Source organism: Podarcis pityusensis, assembly GCF_964106645.2.
Source record: "Podarcis pityusensis genome assembly, chromosome: 17".
Lineage (NCBI taxonomy): Eukaryota > Metazoa > Chordata > Lepidosauria > Squamata > Lacertidae > Podarcis > Podarcis pityusensis.
Window position 1 is genome coordinate 13,566,494 of NC_138042.1, and position 19,645 is coordinate 13,586,138.

General features: G+C 43.5%; 1 protein-coding gene across 1 annotated transcript in view; it reads right to left on the reverse strand.

Moving 5' to 3' along the window:
• The window catches only part of DMRT1 (doublesex and mab-3 related transcription factor 1), a 63,678-nt gene that overhangs the window by 840 nt on the left and 43,193 nt on the right, over positions 1-19,645 (reverse strand). The window contains exon 6 of the mRNA XM_080988546.1: positions 1-249. This exon is cut by the window's left edge and continues 840 nt beyond it. Within this exon, the coding sequence (XP_080844672.1) occupies positions 95-249 (155 nt within the window). The 3' untranslated portion in view covers positions 1-94. The remainder of the gene's footprint in view (positions 250-19,645) is intronic.

Below are 19,645 nucleotides of genomic sequence, written 5' to 3' on the forward strand. Positions count from 1 at the left end.
ACGGTTACATCGGCATCAATCATCAGAAACCAAACACATCTCAACAAGAAGGCACTTTTCCAAGACGTCCAAGGAGGAGCTTCTTCAGGGCTGCTCATTCACCGTCTTCCATGACAGAATGAACAGTGAAGGTCCCAGAATCGGAGGTCGACTCGCACTCCAAAACAGCTTTGGTGCTTTCGTTGCTGATGGGAGAGCTGCTGGAAAGGGAAACCAAGCCAGAATCTTGACTACTGGGTGGTGAAAATACTGAGGAAGCAACGAATAAAGGGGAGGGAGAAAAAAGGGAACACATAGTTAAGCGATCTAGATCAGTGACGGTCTACACGAATACACCCAAAGGCATGGAGTGATGAGCCGCCGTTCTTTCCTAGGCGGGTTCCCATCCATGTATCTCATCTGTCGTCACATGCACATGTCTGCAAGTGACTGCTGCCATGCTCATCCTGTGGGATGTGATCCATGAGAGGCAGTCAAGTACAACATTCCTTGTAATGCTAGAGGAGACATGCAGGGGAATGTTTGGTCCAGCCAGTCAAAACTTCCTGTTCCTCCTGGCTGGAGCATCCTCCCTTTTGCATGTGATAGAAGGTGGGCGTGACCTTACCTGCCCAGGTAACAAAAGGAAGAGTCGCGCAGCACCCTTCCTTCTTTTTTACCTCCTTCTTCGTTTGACCAGCTTCTAGTTAGGACTGCTCTGCTAGCTCTCATCTAGCAGAAGCACTGGGATCATTCCCCTATATGGGGTAGATCCACATGTACATATTTGTAACTAAGTCTGTCTTCAGGAATCCAACTGTGAACTGATGTAAGTAAACTTCTTTTATTGACTTTGAGTGAGATTGTGGCGTCTTTATTCTTTTAAGAGGGATTCAAGGGAACTTACCAGGAACGTACAATTCAATCTGAGACAAACTGAATTGTATAATAGTGAGAAGCTCGCACGAGCCTGCAACCAGCTGTCTGCTGTGCATGTTAAAAGGGGAATGTAAACTCTGCTAAGTAAAGGAACTTGCTAGCGCAAGTTAGGAAGGATATTAGTAAACAATATATCCTCTCCTGCCACCCTGAACATTCCCACACATTCCCCCCTCACCCAAACAGAAACTGACATTTTAGAGTAGACTAGATGTCATCAGGCAACATCATCCCTGACCATTGGCCATGCTGGTGGGGGCTGATGGAATCCAACAACATATGGAAAGCTACAGGAGCCTCAATTGCCACTGAGGATGCCTGGCAGGCCAGAGGCTCTGTAATGGCTCCTCATTCAAATGTCTCTTGTAGTTACCAAAGGTAGAAGAATGGCAGATAAAGATGATGGAGTTTATGGAGCTGGCTGACTTCACCAGGAGAATCCGCGTCCAGAAAGAAGAGGAACACCAAGAAGATTGGAAGAAATTTAAAGACTATTTGAATAAATATTGTAATATTATAGATATCTAATCACTTAAAAGAAACAATTAGGCCTAGGATTAAAATGGAATTAAATTTACAAATAAGAAAATGTACGATAAGGAAAGTTATGTAATATGATTAGGACTGTGATATGGTCTTTTGAAACACTGATATTGGAAACTGCTACATATAATTACTAAGAAATTCGGATGGAAGAGATTCGAGGAAGTCAAATACTATGTTTTTGAAGATGGATGGTACTTAATTTTAATTAATTACGTGGCAATATGTTGTATGTATCTTTTTTCTTTTTTCTCTTTTTCTCCTGTTTTTTGTTTGTCTTTATTATTGTTAATCTCTTCTTTTTTATTATGTTTACCTACTGAAAATAATAAATATTATTTGAAACAACAACAACAAATATCTCTTGTATACAAATGATTCAAGAGAAATGGGGCGACAACTGATTTGTCATGCTCTTATACACAGCTGTCATTTCCCTCTGTACTCCAACAGAAGTAGTAAAAGAAGTTCTGAATAGCACCAGTCCCAGGTCCGGACAGTCGGTATAGACAAGCAGTAACTAACTGGGAACCTAAGTCTCTACCTTCTTCAGCAACGACAACAACCTTCTGAAATGTTTGCAAGAAACCGATGTTTAGTCCCTGGAGAAGTCAGGCATGTGGACAAGGAAGCTGCAGTTAGATATGGGAGTCCATGCTTGGAACGAGCTGCAAAATCCACATGAAAAACAGGTTCGGCAACTGGAACCAGCCACAACCTGTTGCAGTGGGGAGGGCTGGTCCCGTGACCCCCTTCTAGTTTCCCATTTCCTCTCCTGCAACAGTCAGCCAAGATTTGGTGGCTACTGAGCATACTCAGTCCTCAGTGGGACATTTCAGAGAGGATTTCTCTGCATTCGGGTTCTCTGCACACCTTGAGGTTCCTCCAAGCCTGCTTCCACCTCTTCGATGTGCAGGGATGGTGATGCTTCAGAGAGTCCATGGTCCACACTCAAAAGAGAATGAGTTTGCTATTAGCCTACAGGGTTGTGTGATCAACACACTAACAAGTGGCGGTGAATGCACAACCTTTTGCCTTCTAGAACAGGGATGTCCAACTCCCAAGAGACTGCAATCTACTCACAGAATAAAAAACTGGCAGTGATCTACCCCTGGGGGGTTCAGGTCAAAGTTGCTGAGCTGTTTTTAGGGAGGAAAGTCAAAGTTGTTGACCCTTTTCGGGGGGTTCAAGTCAAAAATGTTTTTTAGAGGGGCAGGTAAAAAATGTAAAGCTGTCTTTAGGGGGAAAGGAACAAGTCGCTCCCTGAAAGATCGATCAGGAAGCAAAGAGCCTCACAGCGAGTATTACGTCTTCCGTTCAAGCGATCATGTGCGAATGGAGGACGGGGCGAGGGGGTGGGGCTGGATCCTCTGCCCCCCCAAACGAAAAAGAGCCTGCGATCAACCCAAACCTCCTGGGGATCAATCAGTTGATCGCGGTTGACCAGTTGGACACCCCTGTTCTAGACTAATCTATCCATTCTTAATTTTTATTCATTTCTGTAGATCTCAAGGCAGCTTACAACGTTAATTACTGTCTGGAATACTGTTTGCTGTGCGACTGGATGAAGTACCATTTTTAATGGGGGGGGGGGACCTTAAAAATTCCAGTGCTATACAAAACAACACCTTTTTTTGTAACCTACTGTTGTTGTTTTTTTAAAAAAGAGAACCATTCTACGGAATAAATGAAAACGTGGCTAGAAGAAGCCCACCTCCTTAATCATCCCTGTGAAATTACGGTGCAGAATCCCTGATGGGGCACCCGTCAACTGCCACGCATGCGCGGTTTCTATTTTTTTTATTAACATATAAAACACATACATATACATTTACATATACAGTGGTACCTCAGGTTACATACGCTTCAGGTTACAGACTCCGCTAACCCAGAAATAGTACCTCAGGTTAAGAACTTTGCTTCAGGATGAGAACAGAAATTGGGCTCCGGCGGCGCAGCGGCAGCAGGAGGCCCCATTAGCTAAAGTGGTGCTTCAGGTTAAGAACAGTTTCAGGTTAAGAACGGATTTCCGGAATGAATTAAGTACTTCACCCGAGGTACCACTGTACATTTACACAACACACGTACACAACACACGTACACAACACACTACTTTATTTTCATAACATAAAACATACCTACATTACTCTATATAATACCTACCTATACTATACATATCAACATACCTACACACCTACCCCCACGGACACCCACCAAGTGACTTGACTTCCAGCCATTCTTGTTACGCTGCTTTATTTTTCCAACTAGCTTAAACACTTTTCATTATTTCTTTAATCTCTTCTTTTATCTTAACTTTACTCTACTTTCACTCTAATCATTTTCTGGATTCACTCAGTATCTGTCAGAAATTCTACTTTCCCCACATAACTTTTGATGTATTCCTTAACGATAGCCCACTCCTTATTCACTTTTCGTACCATATCTCCTCTTATCCTCCCTGTTAATTCGGCAGTATGGAAGTATTCCATCATTTTAGATAACCATTCTGTTTCAGTTGGGACGCTGCTGCTTGTGAGTCGAGGACCCTCCACCCGCATAGGATTATAATAAGACACACAGACACGTTATTTTAGGTTAATGGGCAAAATTAGGCCACAACTTTTATTGGTTACAGCATGTGAGTGGTATTGGCTTAAAGGTAAAGGTGAAGGGACCCCTGACCAATAGGTCCAGTCGTGGCTGACTCTGGGGTTGCGGCGCTCATCTCGCTTTATTGGCCGAGGGAGCCGGCGTACAGCTTCCGGGTCATGCGGCCAGCATGACTAAACTACTTCTGGCGAACCAGAGCAGCGCACGGAAACACCATTTACCTTCCCGCTGGAGCAGTACCTATTTATTTACTTGCACTTTGACATGCTTTTGAACTGCTAGGTTGGCAGGAGCAAGGACCGAGCAACGGGAGCTCACCCTGTCGCGGGGATTCAAACCGCCGATCTTCTGATTGGCAAGTCCTAGGCTTTGTGGTTTAACCCACAGCGCCTTGTACCTATTATAATCACAAAATTTCCTGACTTTGGTCGGGTGGCGGGATTCAAATTAAATAAACAGAAAACTAAGGTTTTGGGGAAAAACCTGACAGATACAGAGTCAGAACGGTTTCAGAAAGAGACAGAACTTAATGTGGTTAAAAAAGTAAAACACCTAGGGGTAAACATAACAGCAAAAAATCTAAGTCTGTTTAAGGACAATTATGAAAAGTGTTGGGCAGAAATCAAGAGAGACTTAGATAGTTGGACAAAATTGAAACTTTCTTTGTTAGGCCGAATTGCTGCTATCAAGATGAATGTATTGCCAAAGATGTTGTTTTTGTTTCAAACACTTCAGGTCTTGGACAGGACGGAGTGCTTTCAGAAGTGGCAGAGAGATATTTCTAAATTTGTCTGGCAGGGCAAAAAGCCCAGAATTAAGTTTAAGATATTAACTGATGCGAAAGAAAGAGGGGGCTTTGCCCTGCCAGATTTAAAGTTGTACTATGAGGCCGCAGCGTTCTGCTGGCTAAAAGACTGGCTACTTCTTGAGGACACTGACGTGTTGGATCTGGAAGGGTTTAACAATACTTTTGGATGGCATGCATACTTATGGTATGACAAGGTTAAAGCAAATAAGGCCTTTAAGAACCATATTGTCAGAAAATCACTGTTTAATGTCTGGACAAAATATAAAGACTTGTTGGAAAATAAAACTCCAAGGTGGCTTTCACCTTTGGAAGCTAAGGCCCGAAAAAGACCCAATATGGAGGCTAAATGGCCAAAATATTGGGAAATATTAGAAAAAGATGGAGACAACTGGAAATTGCAGAGTCTGGAGAAAATGAAGGATAAAGTGCGAGACTGGTTACATTACGCTCAGATTAAAGAAGTCTTTAAAAATGACAAGAAACTAGGGTTCCAGGTGGAGAAATCGAAACTAGAAACAGAACTGTTAGAACCAAAGTCTAAGGTACTTTCAAGGATGTATAACTTGCTGTTAAAATGGAATACACAAGATGAAATGGTTAAATCGGCTATGATAAGGTGGGCGCAGGACATTGGGTACAATATCATGTTTGAGGACTGGGAAAGGTTGTGGAGTACTGGGTTGAACTTTACTGCATGCAATGCTTTGAAAGAAAATGTAATGAAAATGATATATAGATGGTATATGACCCCAGTCAAACTTGCAAAAATATACCACCTGTCTGATAATAAGTGTTGGAAATGTAAAGAGAGTGAAGGAACATTCTTCCACCTCTGGTGGACCTGCCCTAAAGTGAAGGCGTTCTGGGAAATGATTTATAATGAACTGAAAAAGGTATTTAAGTATACCTTCACAAAGAAACCAGAGGCCTTTCTTTTGGGTATTGTCGGCCAAGGGGTGGTAAAGAAGGACTGGACATTTTTTATGTATGCAACAACAGCAGCAAGGATACTACTTGCAAAGCACTGGAAAGCTCAAGATCTACCCACACTGGAAGAATGGCAGATGCAACTGATAGACTATATGGAACTAGCTGAGATGACTGGCAGAATTCGTGACCTGGGAGAAGAGAAGATGGAGGAGGACTGGAAGAAATTTAAGAACTATTTACAAAAACATTGTAATTTGAGTGAATGTTAAGCAGGATGCTAGATCATAAATAATTGAGCACCACTAAATTAGATGATTTAAGATAATAAGTGAGATTGAGAAAATATAAACCTTTTTGAGAATTATAAGATTATAAATATACAGATGGGACATAAGAATGCAAATAAGATAATAAATTGCTGGCAATAAGTTACAACGATGAAAGTGGGAGCGGGAGATGTGAGGAAGTCCAAAGAAAATGTGAAATTATGTTAAGATATATGTTATACTGTTTATTATATTTATTTTTATTGTAAACCCCAATAAATATTTTTTAAAAAAATATATAATCACAAAATTTCCATCAGAAAATAAACAAGTTGACTCTCACTTAGCAACTGAGACCTGCGGATATAGGGCAGTATACAAATTTAACTAATTATAATATTAATAGTAATAACTGCCAGCCCCAGACCTCTCCTTAAGAAGGCATGAAGACAAGGAGTAGGTTGTGAATTGTGCAAGGCATTTAAAAAACCCCTAACCCAACCTCAATTCAACTTCCTGATCTGATTTTAGGATGTATTTTAATTGATTGCCTGATTTTATGTTAATGTGTTATACGTTTGATGTTAGCCGCTCTGAGCCCGGTTTTAGCCGGGGAGGGCGGAGTATAAATATTAATTGTTATTGTTGTTATTATTATTATGAACAAGATGTATTTGAGTATATATAAAGCGTGATTCAATTAAAGAGGTTCTTCCCACCCATATAAACAGAATAAGGAAAAAAATGTTCCATTATGATTATTTATTTATTCCGATTATTCCTACCCTGCTGGTTTTAGAAAAATAAAACATTGCAAGTCGTTTAGAAGGCATGATACAGAAAAGTTACGTTGACATAAACTATCCAACAGAAGAAAGCAGAAACACTTGAACAACTTCTCGTAAGCGGCAGAAGGATGATAAAACCAACATCGCCTTAGAGCAATAAACTTCAGGGACAATAATAAAATCGGTATCCAAACACAATTAAAAGTTTTCCGGCAGGTGCTAACGGAGGCCAACAGTTCTGTGGAGAAAGAAGACGGTGAGGGAAGCAGGGGGGCCGAGACAGTGGCAGCATAGCTGTCAATGTTTTCCTTTTTTTAAGGGAACTTCCCTTATTCCGAATAGGATTCCTCGCAAGAAAAGGGAAAAGTTGACAGCTATGAGCGTCAGAGCCTGATCCAGCCACTCTCCTCCTCTCCGCTAACCGACAACTGCCCTATGGAAAACATGAACAGGCATCAAAACTCCTGCGTTAGTGGAAATGCTTGTTCCATTTTGTTTTTAAATAGGGGTTTTTTGGGGCGGGGGGGGGGGGGTTAGACAAGGCCAATAGTCAGGAGCTGACAGCAACTGCAGTCCCAAACATCTGCAGCACAAACACACTGACTACTCCCGTGCTTGTCAAAAAACAGCTAATAAATGTACCGTTTTTTCGCTCTATAAGACGCACCAGACCACAAGACCCACCTAGTTTTTGGAGGAGGAAAACAAGAAAAAAAATATTCTGAATCTCAGAAGCCAGGACAGCAAGAGGGATCGCTGCGCAGTGAATCCCTCTTGCTGTTCTGGCTTCTGGGATAGCTGCGCAGCCTGCATTCGCTCCATAAGACGCACACACATTTCCCCTTACTTTTTAGGAGGGAAAAAGTGAGTCTTATAGAGCAAAAAATACGGTACTTAAGCAGATGAGGCTCTAGGGCAGGCATGTCCAAACTCCTTTTGGGGGCCTAATCTGGCCCGCTGGTCAACTGAATCCAGCCAACAACTTTGGGATAAAAGCCTAAAGAAAGCTCAGCAACTTCGGCCGTCAGCCCTCACGCATGGACTAGAGATGGCAGTTTTAACATTATTTTTACAGGAAGGTTTCTGGTGTCTTTGACGGCGGCACTACGACACACAGAGACTGAGAAAACACAGATTTTTCTCGGTGGTGGAAAGAGTTTCACTGGCTGAATTGCTGCCTGCTGTTAAAAAGGCACAGGGAAAAGGTGATGATGCTAATGAGAATAAGACAGAGGGCAATGCTATGTGGTCTGGTGTCCATGGGCTGGAGCCCTTGGCCTGCTGCACCCTTCAAAGTGAGACCAACCCATCCAGTTCCCTTCTCTTCCCTGGACAGTCAAAAGTACAGTGTAAGAGGGCAAACAGAGTGTTCAGACAGTGGCATCGACTGACAGCAAGAGATAAGGAATATTTTTTTTGCTCTGACCTGCAGAGACATCACCTTGCCAACAAAGGTCCATATAGTTCAAGCTATGGTTTTCCCAGTAGTAATGTATGGAAGTGAGAGCTGGACCATTAAGAAGGCTGATCGCTGAAGAATCGACGCTTTTGAATTATGGTGCTGGAGGAGACTCTTGAGAGTCCCATGGACTGCAAGAAGATCAAAGCTATCCATTCTGAAGGAAATCAGCCCTGAGTGCTCACTGGAAGGACAGATCCTGAAGCTTAGGCTCCAATACTTTGGCCACCTCATGAGAAGAGAAGACTCCCTGGAAAAGACCCTGATGTTGGGAAAGATTGAGGGCACAAGGAGAAGGGGACGACAGAGGACGAGATGGTTGGAGAGTGTTCTCGAAGCTACAAATTCACGCACAGGCATCTTAGTATAAACAGCAACAACTGGGGAACACTTGCCTGCGAGCACTCCAATTGGGGAAGAGCCTTTACCAAAGGTGTCATGGGCTTTGAAGACATTCGAACTCAGGACGCAAGGGAGAAACGTGCTAAGAGGAAGGCATGTTTGGCAAACCCTCACCAGGATCAACTCCTGCCCGAGAACCAATGTCCCCACTGTGGAAGGACGTGTTGATCCAGAACTGGCCTCCACAGTCACTTATGGACTCATTGTTAAAACTGTGTTCATGGAAGACAATCTTACTCAGCTATGAGTGATTGCCAAAGAAGAAGAAGAAGAAGAAGAAGAAGAAGAAGAAGAAGAAGAAGAAGAAGAGGTAGTAGTAGTAGTAAGGGCAGAAGACAGCAAGACAAACAGTAGATGGAGCCACAGCCAATGACAGGCAGAACCACCACCATTCAAAACTGGTTTTAAGTAAGAAGGGATACTGGTGGGTGCTGGCTGAGGACAGGGTGAAGTTAGTGGAGCAGTGCCCCATTGTCCCCATGGACTGGCCTTGCTGGTTTCCCGCTTTGTGCCATGTCAGAAGTCATGGCCTAGGACCCTCATACCTACGGGACCACCTCTCCCGATATGCCCCACGGAGGACCTTAAGGTCCATATATAGCAACACCCTAGAGGTCCCGGGCCCTAAGGAAGTTAGATTAGCTTCAACCAGAGCCAGGGCCTTTTCAACATTGGCCCCGGCCTGATGGAATGCTCTGTCTCATGAGACCAGGGCCCTGCAGGATCTGATTTCTTTCCGCAGGGCCTGTAAGAGAGTTGTTCCGCCTGGCCTTTGGCTTGGAATCAATTTGATTCCCTCCCCCTTTTTCTTTTGTCCTTTCTCCTCCTGTGATGGAACTCCTTTTTGGGGACTTCCCTGGCCTTTTTCTGGCCCATGTAGGTAGGACCAGTCTGGATAGTTAGCCTTGGTGAAGACCTGATGTTTTCATCCTCAAAAAAGTTTTTGATCTGAGTTTCCATTGAAATGAGGCTGCATTTTAATGTTTTAATGTTGTGTTTTAATCTTGTTTTTAAGTTGTATTTCAATCAATTTGTTTTTATATCGGTTGTTAGCCGCCCTGAGCCTGGTCTCGGCTCAGGAGGGCGGGGTATAAATAAAATTTATTATTATTATTATTACTTTCCTTTTCAACTTCTCCAAACTTTAGCACAAAGTGAGAGGAAGATCCACTTCTCTCCCAAATCTTCTGAAAGTGCAGAGAAATCAGAAAGGGTCTTTTCTCTCTGCACTGGGATTAAAAGATGGGATACACATTAATAAACAGCATGACCTTCACCATGATGTGTTGAGCACCACTAGTAATAGTTTCTCTACCACCATCCATTTGTAGATTTCTTCCACTCCCGTCATGGTTAGAATGACCAAGGAAATGCGTGGAGACATTGATGTGTGTCAGTGGCTGCCCATCCTGACATGGAAAGGGCACAGGACAAAGAAATAGAGGAGTCTAGGGCCGGCCCTGCCATGTGGCAATGTGGAGCAATCTGCTTCAGGCGGCACCATGAGAAGGGGCATGCAATGGTCAGGGAAAGAAAGGGAAGCAGGAATTAAGCGTATGAATGCTGCAGCAGGACTTTTTCAAGTGTTTGCCCTGGGGAGTGGGTGCCATTTGGGCTGTGCTTCAGGCAGGAAAATGCTCTGGGCTGGGGCACTGTAGAACACCCTCCCACCAGATGTCAAGGAGATGAAGAACTACGCTACTTTTAGAAGACGTCTGAAGGCAGCCCTGTGTTGGGAAGGTTTTAATGTTTGATGTTTTATTACGCTTTTTATATGTGCTGGAAGCCGCCCTGAGTGGCTGGGGAAACCCAGTCAGGTGGGTGGGGTATCAATAATAAAATTATTGCTACAGTGGTGCCTTGCAAGACGAAATTAATCCGTTCCGCGAGTCTCTTCGTCTAGCGGTTTCTTCGTCTTGCGAAGCAACCCTATTAGCGGCTTAGCACATTAGCGCGATTAGCGGTTTAGCGGCTATTAAAGGCTTAGCGGCTAAAAGGCTATTAGCAGCTTAGCGGCTTAGAAAAAGGGGGGGGGGCGAAAAAAATCTCAAGGCTCGCAAGACATTTTTGTCTTGCAAAGCAAGCCCATAGGGAAATTCGTCCTGCGAAGCGCATCGAAAAACGGAAAACCCTTTCGTCTAGCGGGTTTTTCGTCTTGCGAGGCATTCATCTTGTGGGGCACCACTGTACAGTGGTACCCCGGGTTACATACGCTTCAGGTTACATACGCTTCAGGTTACAGACTCCGCTAACCCAGAAATATTACCTCGGGTTAAGAACTTTGCTTCAGGATGAAAACAGAAATCGTGCAGCAGGAGGCCCCATTAGCTAAAGTGGTACTTCAGGTTAAGAACAGTTTCAGGTTAAGAACGGACCTCCGGAACAAATTAAGTACTTAACCTGAGGTACCACAGTGTTATCAAACAGGAATCTTGCTGCTGTGATGACATATGAAGCAGACAAAAACTGGTGTAGATCTGCTGTCAAGCAGAGGGCAAGGAAAAAGAAAAGCAAGCAGGAACGAAACCACAAGTGTCCCGTCTCCGGAAAAATGAAAAATAAAAACAGATTGATATGAAATATTGGAAGAATTTGAAAACTAATACAGTGCGAGAAATACTGGCAACATTTCCATCTCCACTAGATACAAAAAGCAAAGCAAAGGGGTCTCTGACCTTGCTCACCTTTGATGAGTCAAGATCCACGCAACTGCACTCCTTTCCCGCCTGGCGTGGATGTAATTAAGGGGAAGCTGCCGTGGTAATTTCTCTCCTCATTAACTTCCTGATTGGTTTGAGGCTCAGATTTCCACCAGGCTGCCGTTTGTCACCAAATCCAAATGGCCAATCGTTAAGACTAATGTTTGTGTAACTAACTGCCGGCATCTGCCGCACGGCTCCTTGTACAACAATAATAGGGAAAGCGAAACATTAAAGCTCCTGTGTTAATTCAGCACTTATTCATCAACGGGGAAATCTATGGTGTAATTAGCAAAATGCATCGCTAGACAAGTGCACCGCCAGTCCTTTGGAAAAAGCTAAATCACAGGAGAGGCTGTCTGAGAGCCCTTAATGCGTTAACCATCAGGACTTATTCCACTCTGAATACTTATCGTTTAGTGGAGGGCCAACGCCGAGCTAAGATCCTTTAAAAAGGTAACGTGGAACAATTCACCTCCCGTTGACTCCATTGACAGCGGCCAGATTGCACCAAGTTGCTTAAAAAGATGTGGTCAACCTGACAGAATCAGGAATGAATTTGTAAGGAATGGCGGTAATGACCCAAATTCTGTTTTCAGGCAGAGACTTCTGCACTGCAACCGGTTGAAACTCGACCCGGCAACGATCGGAAAAACAGGCAAAGTTCCCATTGTAGAAAATACAGTATTTTCTAAGCGTTGAAAGCTGTTTTTATTCTCAGAGCAAGCCCCTGTGATGTCCACCGATTTCAGTGGCAACGGTCAAGTGCAAACGATGCAAGGAAACTGTTCCAAATGAGAGATTCCTCGTAGTCTGTCCCACAGGAAGGGAATGTCCTTGCCTCCGTTGGTGACTCCCATCCACACAGTTTCCTTCTGATTCACGATAAGAAAACAGGTCCGTCCGTCCCCCAATGCTTGGAGCCCTGGAGGGGCCACAATTGGGAGATCCCTCCCTTTCTTCAGTTTAGATAACTATGGAGAGAAATCTCAAATTTATTTGCTGAGCCCAAAGGCAGCTGGTAGAAGAGACTTGTGCCATCTTTTTAAGGTGCTCACTTGATCTCCTGTGTTGTCCATGCCTCCTGGGAGGGGCAAGATTGGGATGGAACAAATGCATCAGCGTGGTGAATCCATTACTCCTGCCAGTGGCAAGACCTGTGGTTTCCAGACCACCAACCTCTGGCCTCATCAGTCGCCACTGAACCGACTCTTCAGATTTTACACCATGCACAAACCCTAAAGAAGGGATGCAGACATGGCCCTCCAGACCTTGCTAGACTCCAACTTTCATCACTCCCAGCCAACATGGCCGATGGCAAGGGATTATGGGAGCTCTTTTACACACACGCCCTCGAGGATGAGCTTGAATACGGGGGGAAAGTTGTCCTGGTTGAAGTCCAAAGACAAGGGACACACAAACACACACACTCCCGTATTTCTAGGGGTGGACGGCAACCCTAATTCCAGCAGATGGACCTTTACTCTTCTCTGTATGACAAGCTGCATCTCCCCAAATTGCCCCTTCCACTCAGTTACTAAGGTACAAAAGCCCTGTTCTCCTTTGCTTCTGGTCGCCTTACGAGAGAGCACCGCTCGTTCAGAGATGTCCTTTGTTCCTCACCTTTGTGACATCTGGAAAATTGGTGGAAGCTGTAAGAGATTTAGGCATTGGAGGCATGAGCAGCTGAAGCGTGGAGCAGGGCTCTTCCTCAAAACCACCCAAAAGGCAGCCCTGCCACAACACATAGGCTGATTCCATCTCATTCTCATTTCTCCCAACTGGTCATTACTGTTTTCTCGTTTCATGGAAAAATAAGGAAATCAAGCATTGCCCCACTAATCCACTTGGTTTAGTCCACAGCTGTTGGACTGAGTTATGAATACCGATCTCCCTAGAATGTGCCAAGCCTTGTACTGTTGTCTCAGTCTTACTACAAAATAAATATTTACATGTTTACCTGGGCACATGCAACTTAGCGGCTAATAATTAGTATTTAGTTTGGAACTTGCGTATTTTCCCCTTCCTTCCTTGTATGATATTGGTTACATTTTGGCCAAAATGCAAAAACAAAACAGAACACATAACCTCCAAAATAAAAGTCATCAATGAACTGAGATGCCATACAAAGAACTGCCTAGACTTGAGTGATCTTCTGTAAGTCAATGGCCTGGAAAGCATAATATGCTTCTACTGATGTGAGAAACCACTAGGATAGTCATGCTTGGAAGGCAAATGTTCTTTGTGTTTACATTTAAAAACCATTAGACTCTTAATAAGAAGCAATTTTTTAAAGATTTAAGCTCTCAAGGGTTACAGACCATTTATTAAAGCTCTTTCACCTTCTTATTCAGGGAAGGAAATAGAAGGCACATCCATTCTGCAGACTCGCTTGGAATCTGGATCCGAAGGCTCGTTTCTACATTAAGGCTGCAATCCTATTGCCACTTATCTAGGAGTAAGTGCCATCAATGGGGCTTACTTCCAAGTAGACAAGTATAGGCTGGCACTGGAATCGAAACAGAGCACCAACATGCCCAAAAGATGGTCTATAAAATGTGGCGAAGGCTTTTCCAAATGAAAAGCTTTGCGGTGAGGGCACAGATTAAGGTTGGTTTTCTGAATGCAGATACGTAAGGAGCAGATGGAAGCCAGAGTAGGTCCAGTTTGGAAGTGCAAATATGTAAAAGAGAAAGGGAGTCCATCGCATTCTCCCCGGAGTGTTACCTATTTGAGGAAGGGCTTATTGATTAATAGAAGCAGATCCGGTTGACTTCTCAATAAAACAAAGGAGTGTGTAAATCTATTCTGTCTGTTTTGATGGGAAAAGGTCAGGCCGGGATGGGAAATGGAAGGTACAGTGGACCCTCTGGATGTGAACTTAATTTGTCCCGGGGGATCTGTACTTACCCTGAAAAGACTATATCTGGAGGTGCCGCTTCTGCGCATGCGGCGTTTATAACTCGAAATTACGTTACCATTTAGGGAAGATAGACTAAAGGATTCTGCCCAAGGCCTCAAACCGAGACGGCAAAGGTACTGCGCAGTCCCACAAAGGGCGCCCACAAATGAAGGTGTGAGCACTCATTACATGCACTCTAATGCCAACTCAAGGAATATTATTGTATATTCAAGGGCAATAGTGCACTAATAATAACCAATATTTGAGAATTTAACGGGAAACCATGTCAGTACTTTGGTTTAGCACAAATATTGTTTTCTTTTTAAATTTAGGTTTTCTTTTATTCTTTTTGCTTATCTTCGTAGGATACAGATTTTGTAATTAGGGGCAGAGGCGAGGGAGAAGGGACTGCCGTAATAGGGCACCAGTGGGCTTCAGGAATGTAGGGCAGAAGTTCAGAGAACCCACAAACTGGTGAGCCGTTTGAGATAAATTATATCAAAATGCAGGATTTCCCAAATATATTCCTCTGCTGACTATACCCTACATTACGGTGATCCCAGTGAAATATTTATTTAGCACATGGATGGATCACAGACCCCAAATGTTCCGAATGACCATCTGATTACAGCATTCTGAATATTGGGATAAATTATATATATATATATTCTTCTTACCCAGTTATATGGTAGAAAATGTGTAGGTATTTTTTCCCCCTTCAACAGGTCACAGTACTTTGTAACACTGTAAATACGTATTTGCAGGGCCATATCTTCTCAATATAGTATGAAAAGCAGAAGGGAGAACAAAATTTTCACCACACCCTGCACAGACACCTCTGCCATGATGGGTGGGACAGTTTAAAGACATGGGTGCTGTCCAAAATGGCAGCCAATATTAAGTTTTCTCCCCCATCTAGATTGCGTGCCGAAACATATCCGTACCCTGGTGACAACGGGCAAACCAACGAGACAAGGCTCATTTGTTTCCCTACACTTTACAAAAATCACTGTATACTGAGCTGCCATTTTCAGCCGTAGCGCCATGCTTATCTGAACACCTAGTTCTGCCTTGAATACGCCTATTATTTCACAACAGAATCTCTGGCCACTGCTGATCTCCCCTTCTCACCAACAATGTTAAAAAACCATTAGGATTATCTCAAATGTCTGCCACTCGACTGATTCACTGTGTACTTTCGAACTGGATTTCATTCATGGCATTTAGTGCACAAGAGAGACGGATGAATGGATGGCTCCGTTCCATCTGCCCTATCAGAGCTCATATCATCCTTCCCCAGTACATGCCAGTATTTGTAGTTAGCTGGAAAGCTTGCTGTTAAGTGATGGAACAACTAAAATTAGCTAAGAAAAACTAAATTCTCTCCGCCCTGGACAATAGATCTCCTGAAAGCCATTACTTGAAACAAATACCTTTCCTGTTTCCCTTGTTTAAAACAGAAAGAAAAAAGAAATAGGGGGAGGTTGACATGTTGGGGAAAAGCAAACAGGAGATTGACCTAGAGTTCCTTGCCTACAAATCCAGATGTGTCAACAGCAGTAGTTTGGCCTTTCAAGATTTGACACTTGTTATGTCACGTGCCAAAGAAAGGAAGGACATTGGCTCTCCTCCCCCCCCCCCAGTGCGTAATAATGCAGTCATACAGAGGGAATGTTATCGATAGGGGTTTGCCATATTAGGACAGAAAACACAATGATCGCTTTGGACCTACAGTGGTACCTCAAGTTACATAGGCTTCAGGTTACATACGCTTCAGGTTACAGACTCCGCTAACCCAGAAATAGCACCTCGGGTTAAGAACTTTGCTTCAGGAGGAGAACAGAAATCGTGCTCTGGCGGTGCGGCTGCAGCAGGAGGCCCCATTAGCTAAAGTGGTGCTTCAGGTTAAGAACAGTTTCAGGTTAAGTACAGACCTCCGGAACGCATTAAGTACTTAACCCGAGGTACCACTGTACAGAAATGTCCTTTGGGATGGAAGACCATCTGCCAAGTCTTTCTTTCTTCTTTCTTTGGCAATTCCTTGTAGCCGAGTAAGATTGTCTTCCATGAACACGGTTTTAACACTGAGTCCGTATGTGACTGTGGAGGCCAATTCTGGATCCACACGTCCTTCCACAGTGGGGACATTGGTTTCTGGGCAGGAGTTGATCATGGTGAGGGTTTGCCAAGAATGCCTTCCTCTTAGCACGTTTCTCCCTTGCGTCCTGAGTTCGAGTGTCTTCAAAGCCCATGACACCTTTGGTAAAGGTTGTTCTCCAATTAGAGCGCTTGCAGGCCAGTGTTTCCCAATTGTCGGTGTTTATACCACATTTTAAAAGATTTGCCTTGAGAGAGTCTTTGAACCTCTTTTGTTGACCACCAGCATAACACTTTCCATTTTTAAGTTCGGAATAGAGTAGTTGCTTTGGAAAGCGATAATCAGGCATCCACACAATATGACCAGTCCAGTGAAGGTGATGTTAAAGAATCATTGCTTCAACACACTGACGAGAAACTACAGCATATACCCCAATGACCTGCATTGGCCTGTGCAAAAACACAGGGGAGTCGCAAGGACGCAGGAGATTCAAGATCAAAAGCACTGCTGAAAAACAAGGTCCATCTTGCCCTGGTTCAAAACCCTTCGAAACTAGGATTTTCTGCTCCTATTGTAAGGTACTCTAGACCTTAGCAGTGGTGGCGTAGTTCCATGAAGGAATTCGACTCTGTTAGCTGTGTAAACTTCTACCATTGCTTGATTTCCTTGCCAACAATTGTATGTATTCCTATTTGGCCCAGGAAAGAATCCACTGGAACAGGTCCTGTTATTGCCAGTAATGTCTCTGGAGCAAAACGCCGCTGGGAGAGAATGAATCTTAGCCTCCAGTGTTAGAAACTGAGAGAGGAAAGCTAGGAGCTCAAGGGACCTTAAACCGAGGTTATGGGCGCAACAATGAGTGTTTTTTATAACAAGAATATAAAGCTGAAAATGAATGAACTGCAGCTAAAATATCATGTTCATTTTTCACATGGTCCGGTCCTTCCCCTGCCTACCCCCCTAATATTCTGAAGAGGGTCTCTTCTCCAGTCTTCAGAGAGTAGCTGGAAGTGGGGAGGCAGAAAAAGCTCCTCCTTTCCTTCCAATCTGCAGTTTCAATCTCAAATCTTAGGTGCAGTATTGCGCCCAGAGCTCAGAAACTGCTCATGTTAATGAAATACCCTGTTGCAAAGTTTAAGGCACCAGAAAGTGTGTAAAGAATGGATAACCTTTAAAGAAAATCTAAAACAATATTGTGAAAATGCAAATCTCATGACAGGTCTAGATTGAATCTTGAATATTAAGGAAAACTATAAATGTAGAAAATTTTCTGGATGTGTAACAGATATAACAGGAAATGCGTCAAGGTAAAGAATATGTAGAAAGCACAATGAGGTGAATCAGAAGTCAAAAGTGTGCGTGATGTTAGACGATGTCTTGTTAGTTAATGTCCATTGTCATTGAGGTATTGTCTTGTCTGTCTGCGTTGTTATATGTAAACTGTTTTGCAATAAAGTTAAAAGAAGAAGAAATCCCCTGCTGCAAAATGCACCTGGAACAATGGGAGTTTCGAACACTGTTAGCCTCCTAGTGGCCAATCTAGCTGGCAGCACGATACTCACACAGGGCACCTGCTCATTTGGGTCCGAAGAAAGAAAGTTTGGCTTTCACTCTTTGAGAGCAATTGGCATGAATGAAAACAAAACAAGGCACTTTATGTAGGTTGTATCTGAGAGGGTATACCATATTTGCTGCAAACACCAGCACACATCAGCAGAGCTGGGCGATACTTGGTTTTCAACATTGTAATATATATCCACCAACTAAACATTGCGATATATTATGATGTCTGAAATAAGGGTGGAACTATGCATATGCAATCCTGCCTTGTGATTTTTGCTGGCACCTGCTCTCGTGATTTGCGTGAGGCAGGGGAGATTTGAGCTGGCAGACTTAAGAGGGGCTGCAGGAATCGAGAGAGAGAATTGCCTGACTTCACTGTTTTCCCCACATTGTGATTTCTGATTCGCACATGCACAGATACTTATCACGATTCACAATATTTGGCCAGGTCAAAATTTATGAAACCAGTATCATGATATAGGCTTCAAACCAGTTTGGGACGATATATCGCCCAGTCCTACACGTGAGTTGAGGCCTAAGCCCCAACTCAAAATGCAAAATCACATTTAGTAAAATCAGAGCACAGCTCTATTTCAACAGAAATAAACTGAGCCAGTTCAGCTCCAAGAGACCATTACCAACTGTAAAAGAAATTCTAGCATTTAACTTTCCAGCCTAAGCTGAGATGACGGTGTCATTATAAATATATGAGGCTATTCACGTACATGGCACAGATATACCTTTTCCTAAAAATGTCAATGGCTTGCTAAGAAGGAAGAAAATGAATAGAATTCATTCTTACAGCATGAAGAATTAAGCGTTTGGCTTTATACCAGCTAGGCAAGTTAGTCTGAAGGCCTGCTGCAATGTGCAGGTCTTTAAAATGAAAACCTTTGTCTCAGTAATATGAGCATATTGCTGGTACGTGAAGCCGACATGCACAAAAAAATTACTTACAAGCTTTAGAAAATAGAAGCTTTGGCATTTGCATGCCTGATCTCCTTCAACAGGTCTACAGGGAGAAGAAATATAATTTATTAGAGCTCATTTGGCTCAGCAACAATGGCTTCTTCAAAAAAAACCAAAAAAAACACAAGGGGAAAAGAGAACATTGTAATTGAAAATAAGTGCCCTCTTTAGCGAATAAGCCTCCAGCGCCTGAGGCGGAGAGGAAACTACAACTGATGTACTACAAGGCATTACAAGAGTGCTGGGTGCTATAGCCAGCAATTATCCTGGTATTTAACCAAATCTATCGCTCATCAGCAAAGCGTTTAGTGCGGCAGTCGGAGCGAGACAGGCTGACATGGAGCACAGTTACTTAACTGTCCCCTGCAGCGATTATGCTTTTCCACAGCTCAAGAGTCATGTCAAATTAAACAACAACGCATTGACTTTTCGCTTCTAGAAACATTACGGTGTGATTGACAACTCGGGGATGCTGCAAGCTGGCCGGTCGCTAGAACCTGCTGCCGGAGGTTCTTCTTATTTGTGAGGCTGGCTTCCTCATCTTACCTCTTTTCTGGGGGAATTGCCTCCTGCGCTATTTTACAATCCTCTATCCCTTGAAGAAGGGACGCGGGTGGCACTGTGGGTTAAACCACAGAGCCTAGGACTTGCCGATCAGAAGGTCGGCGGTTCGAATCCCTGCGATGGGGT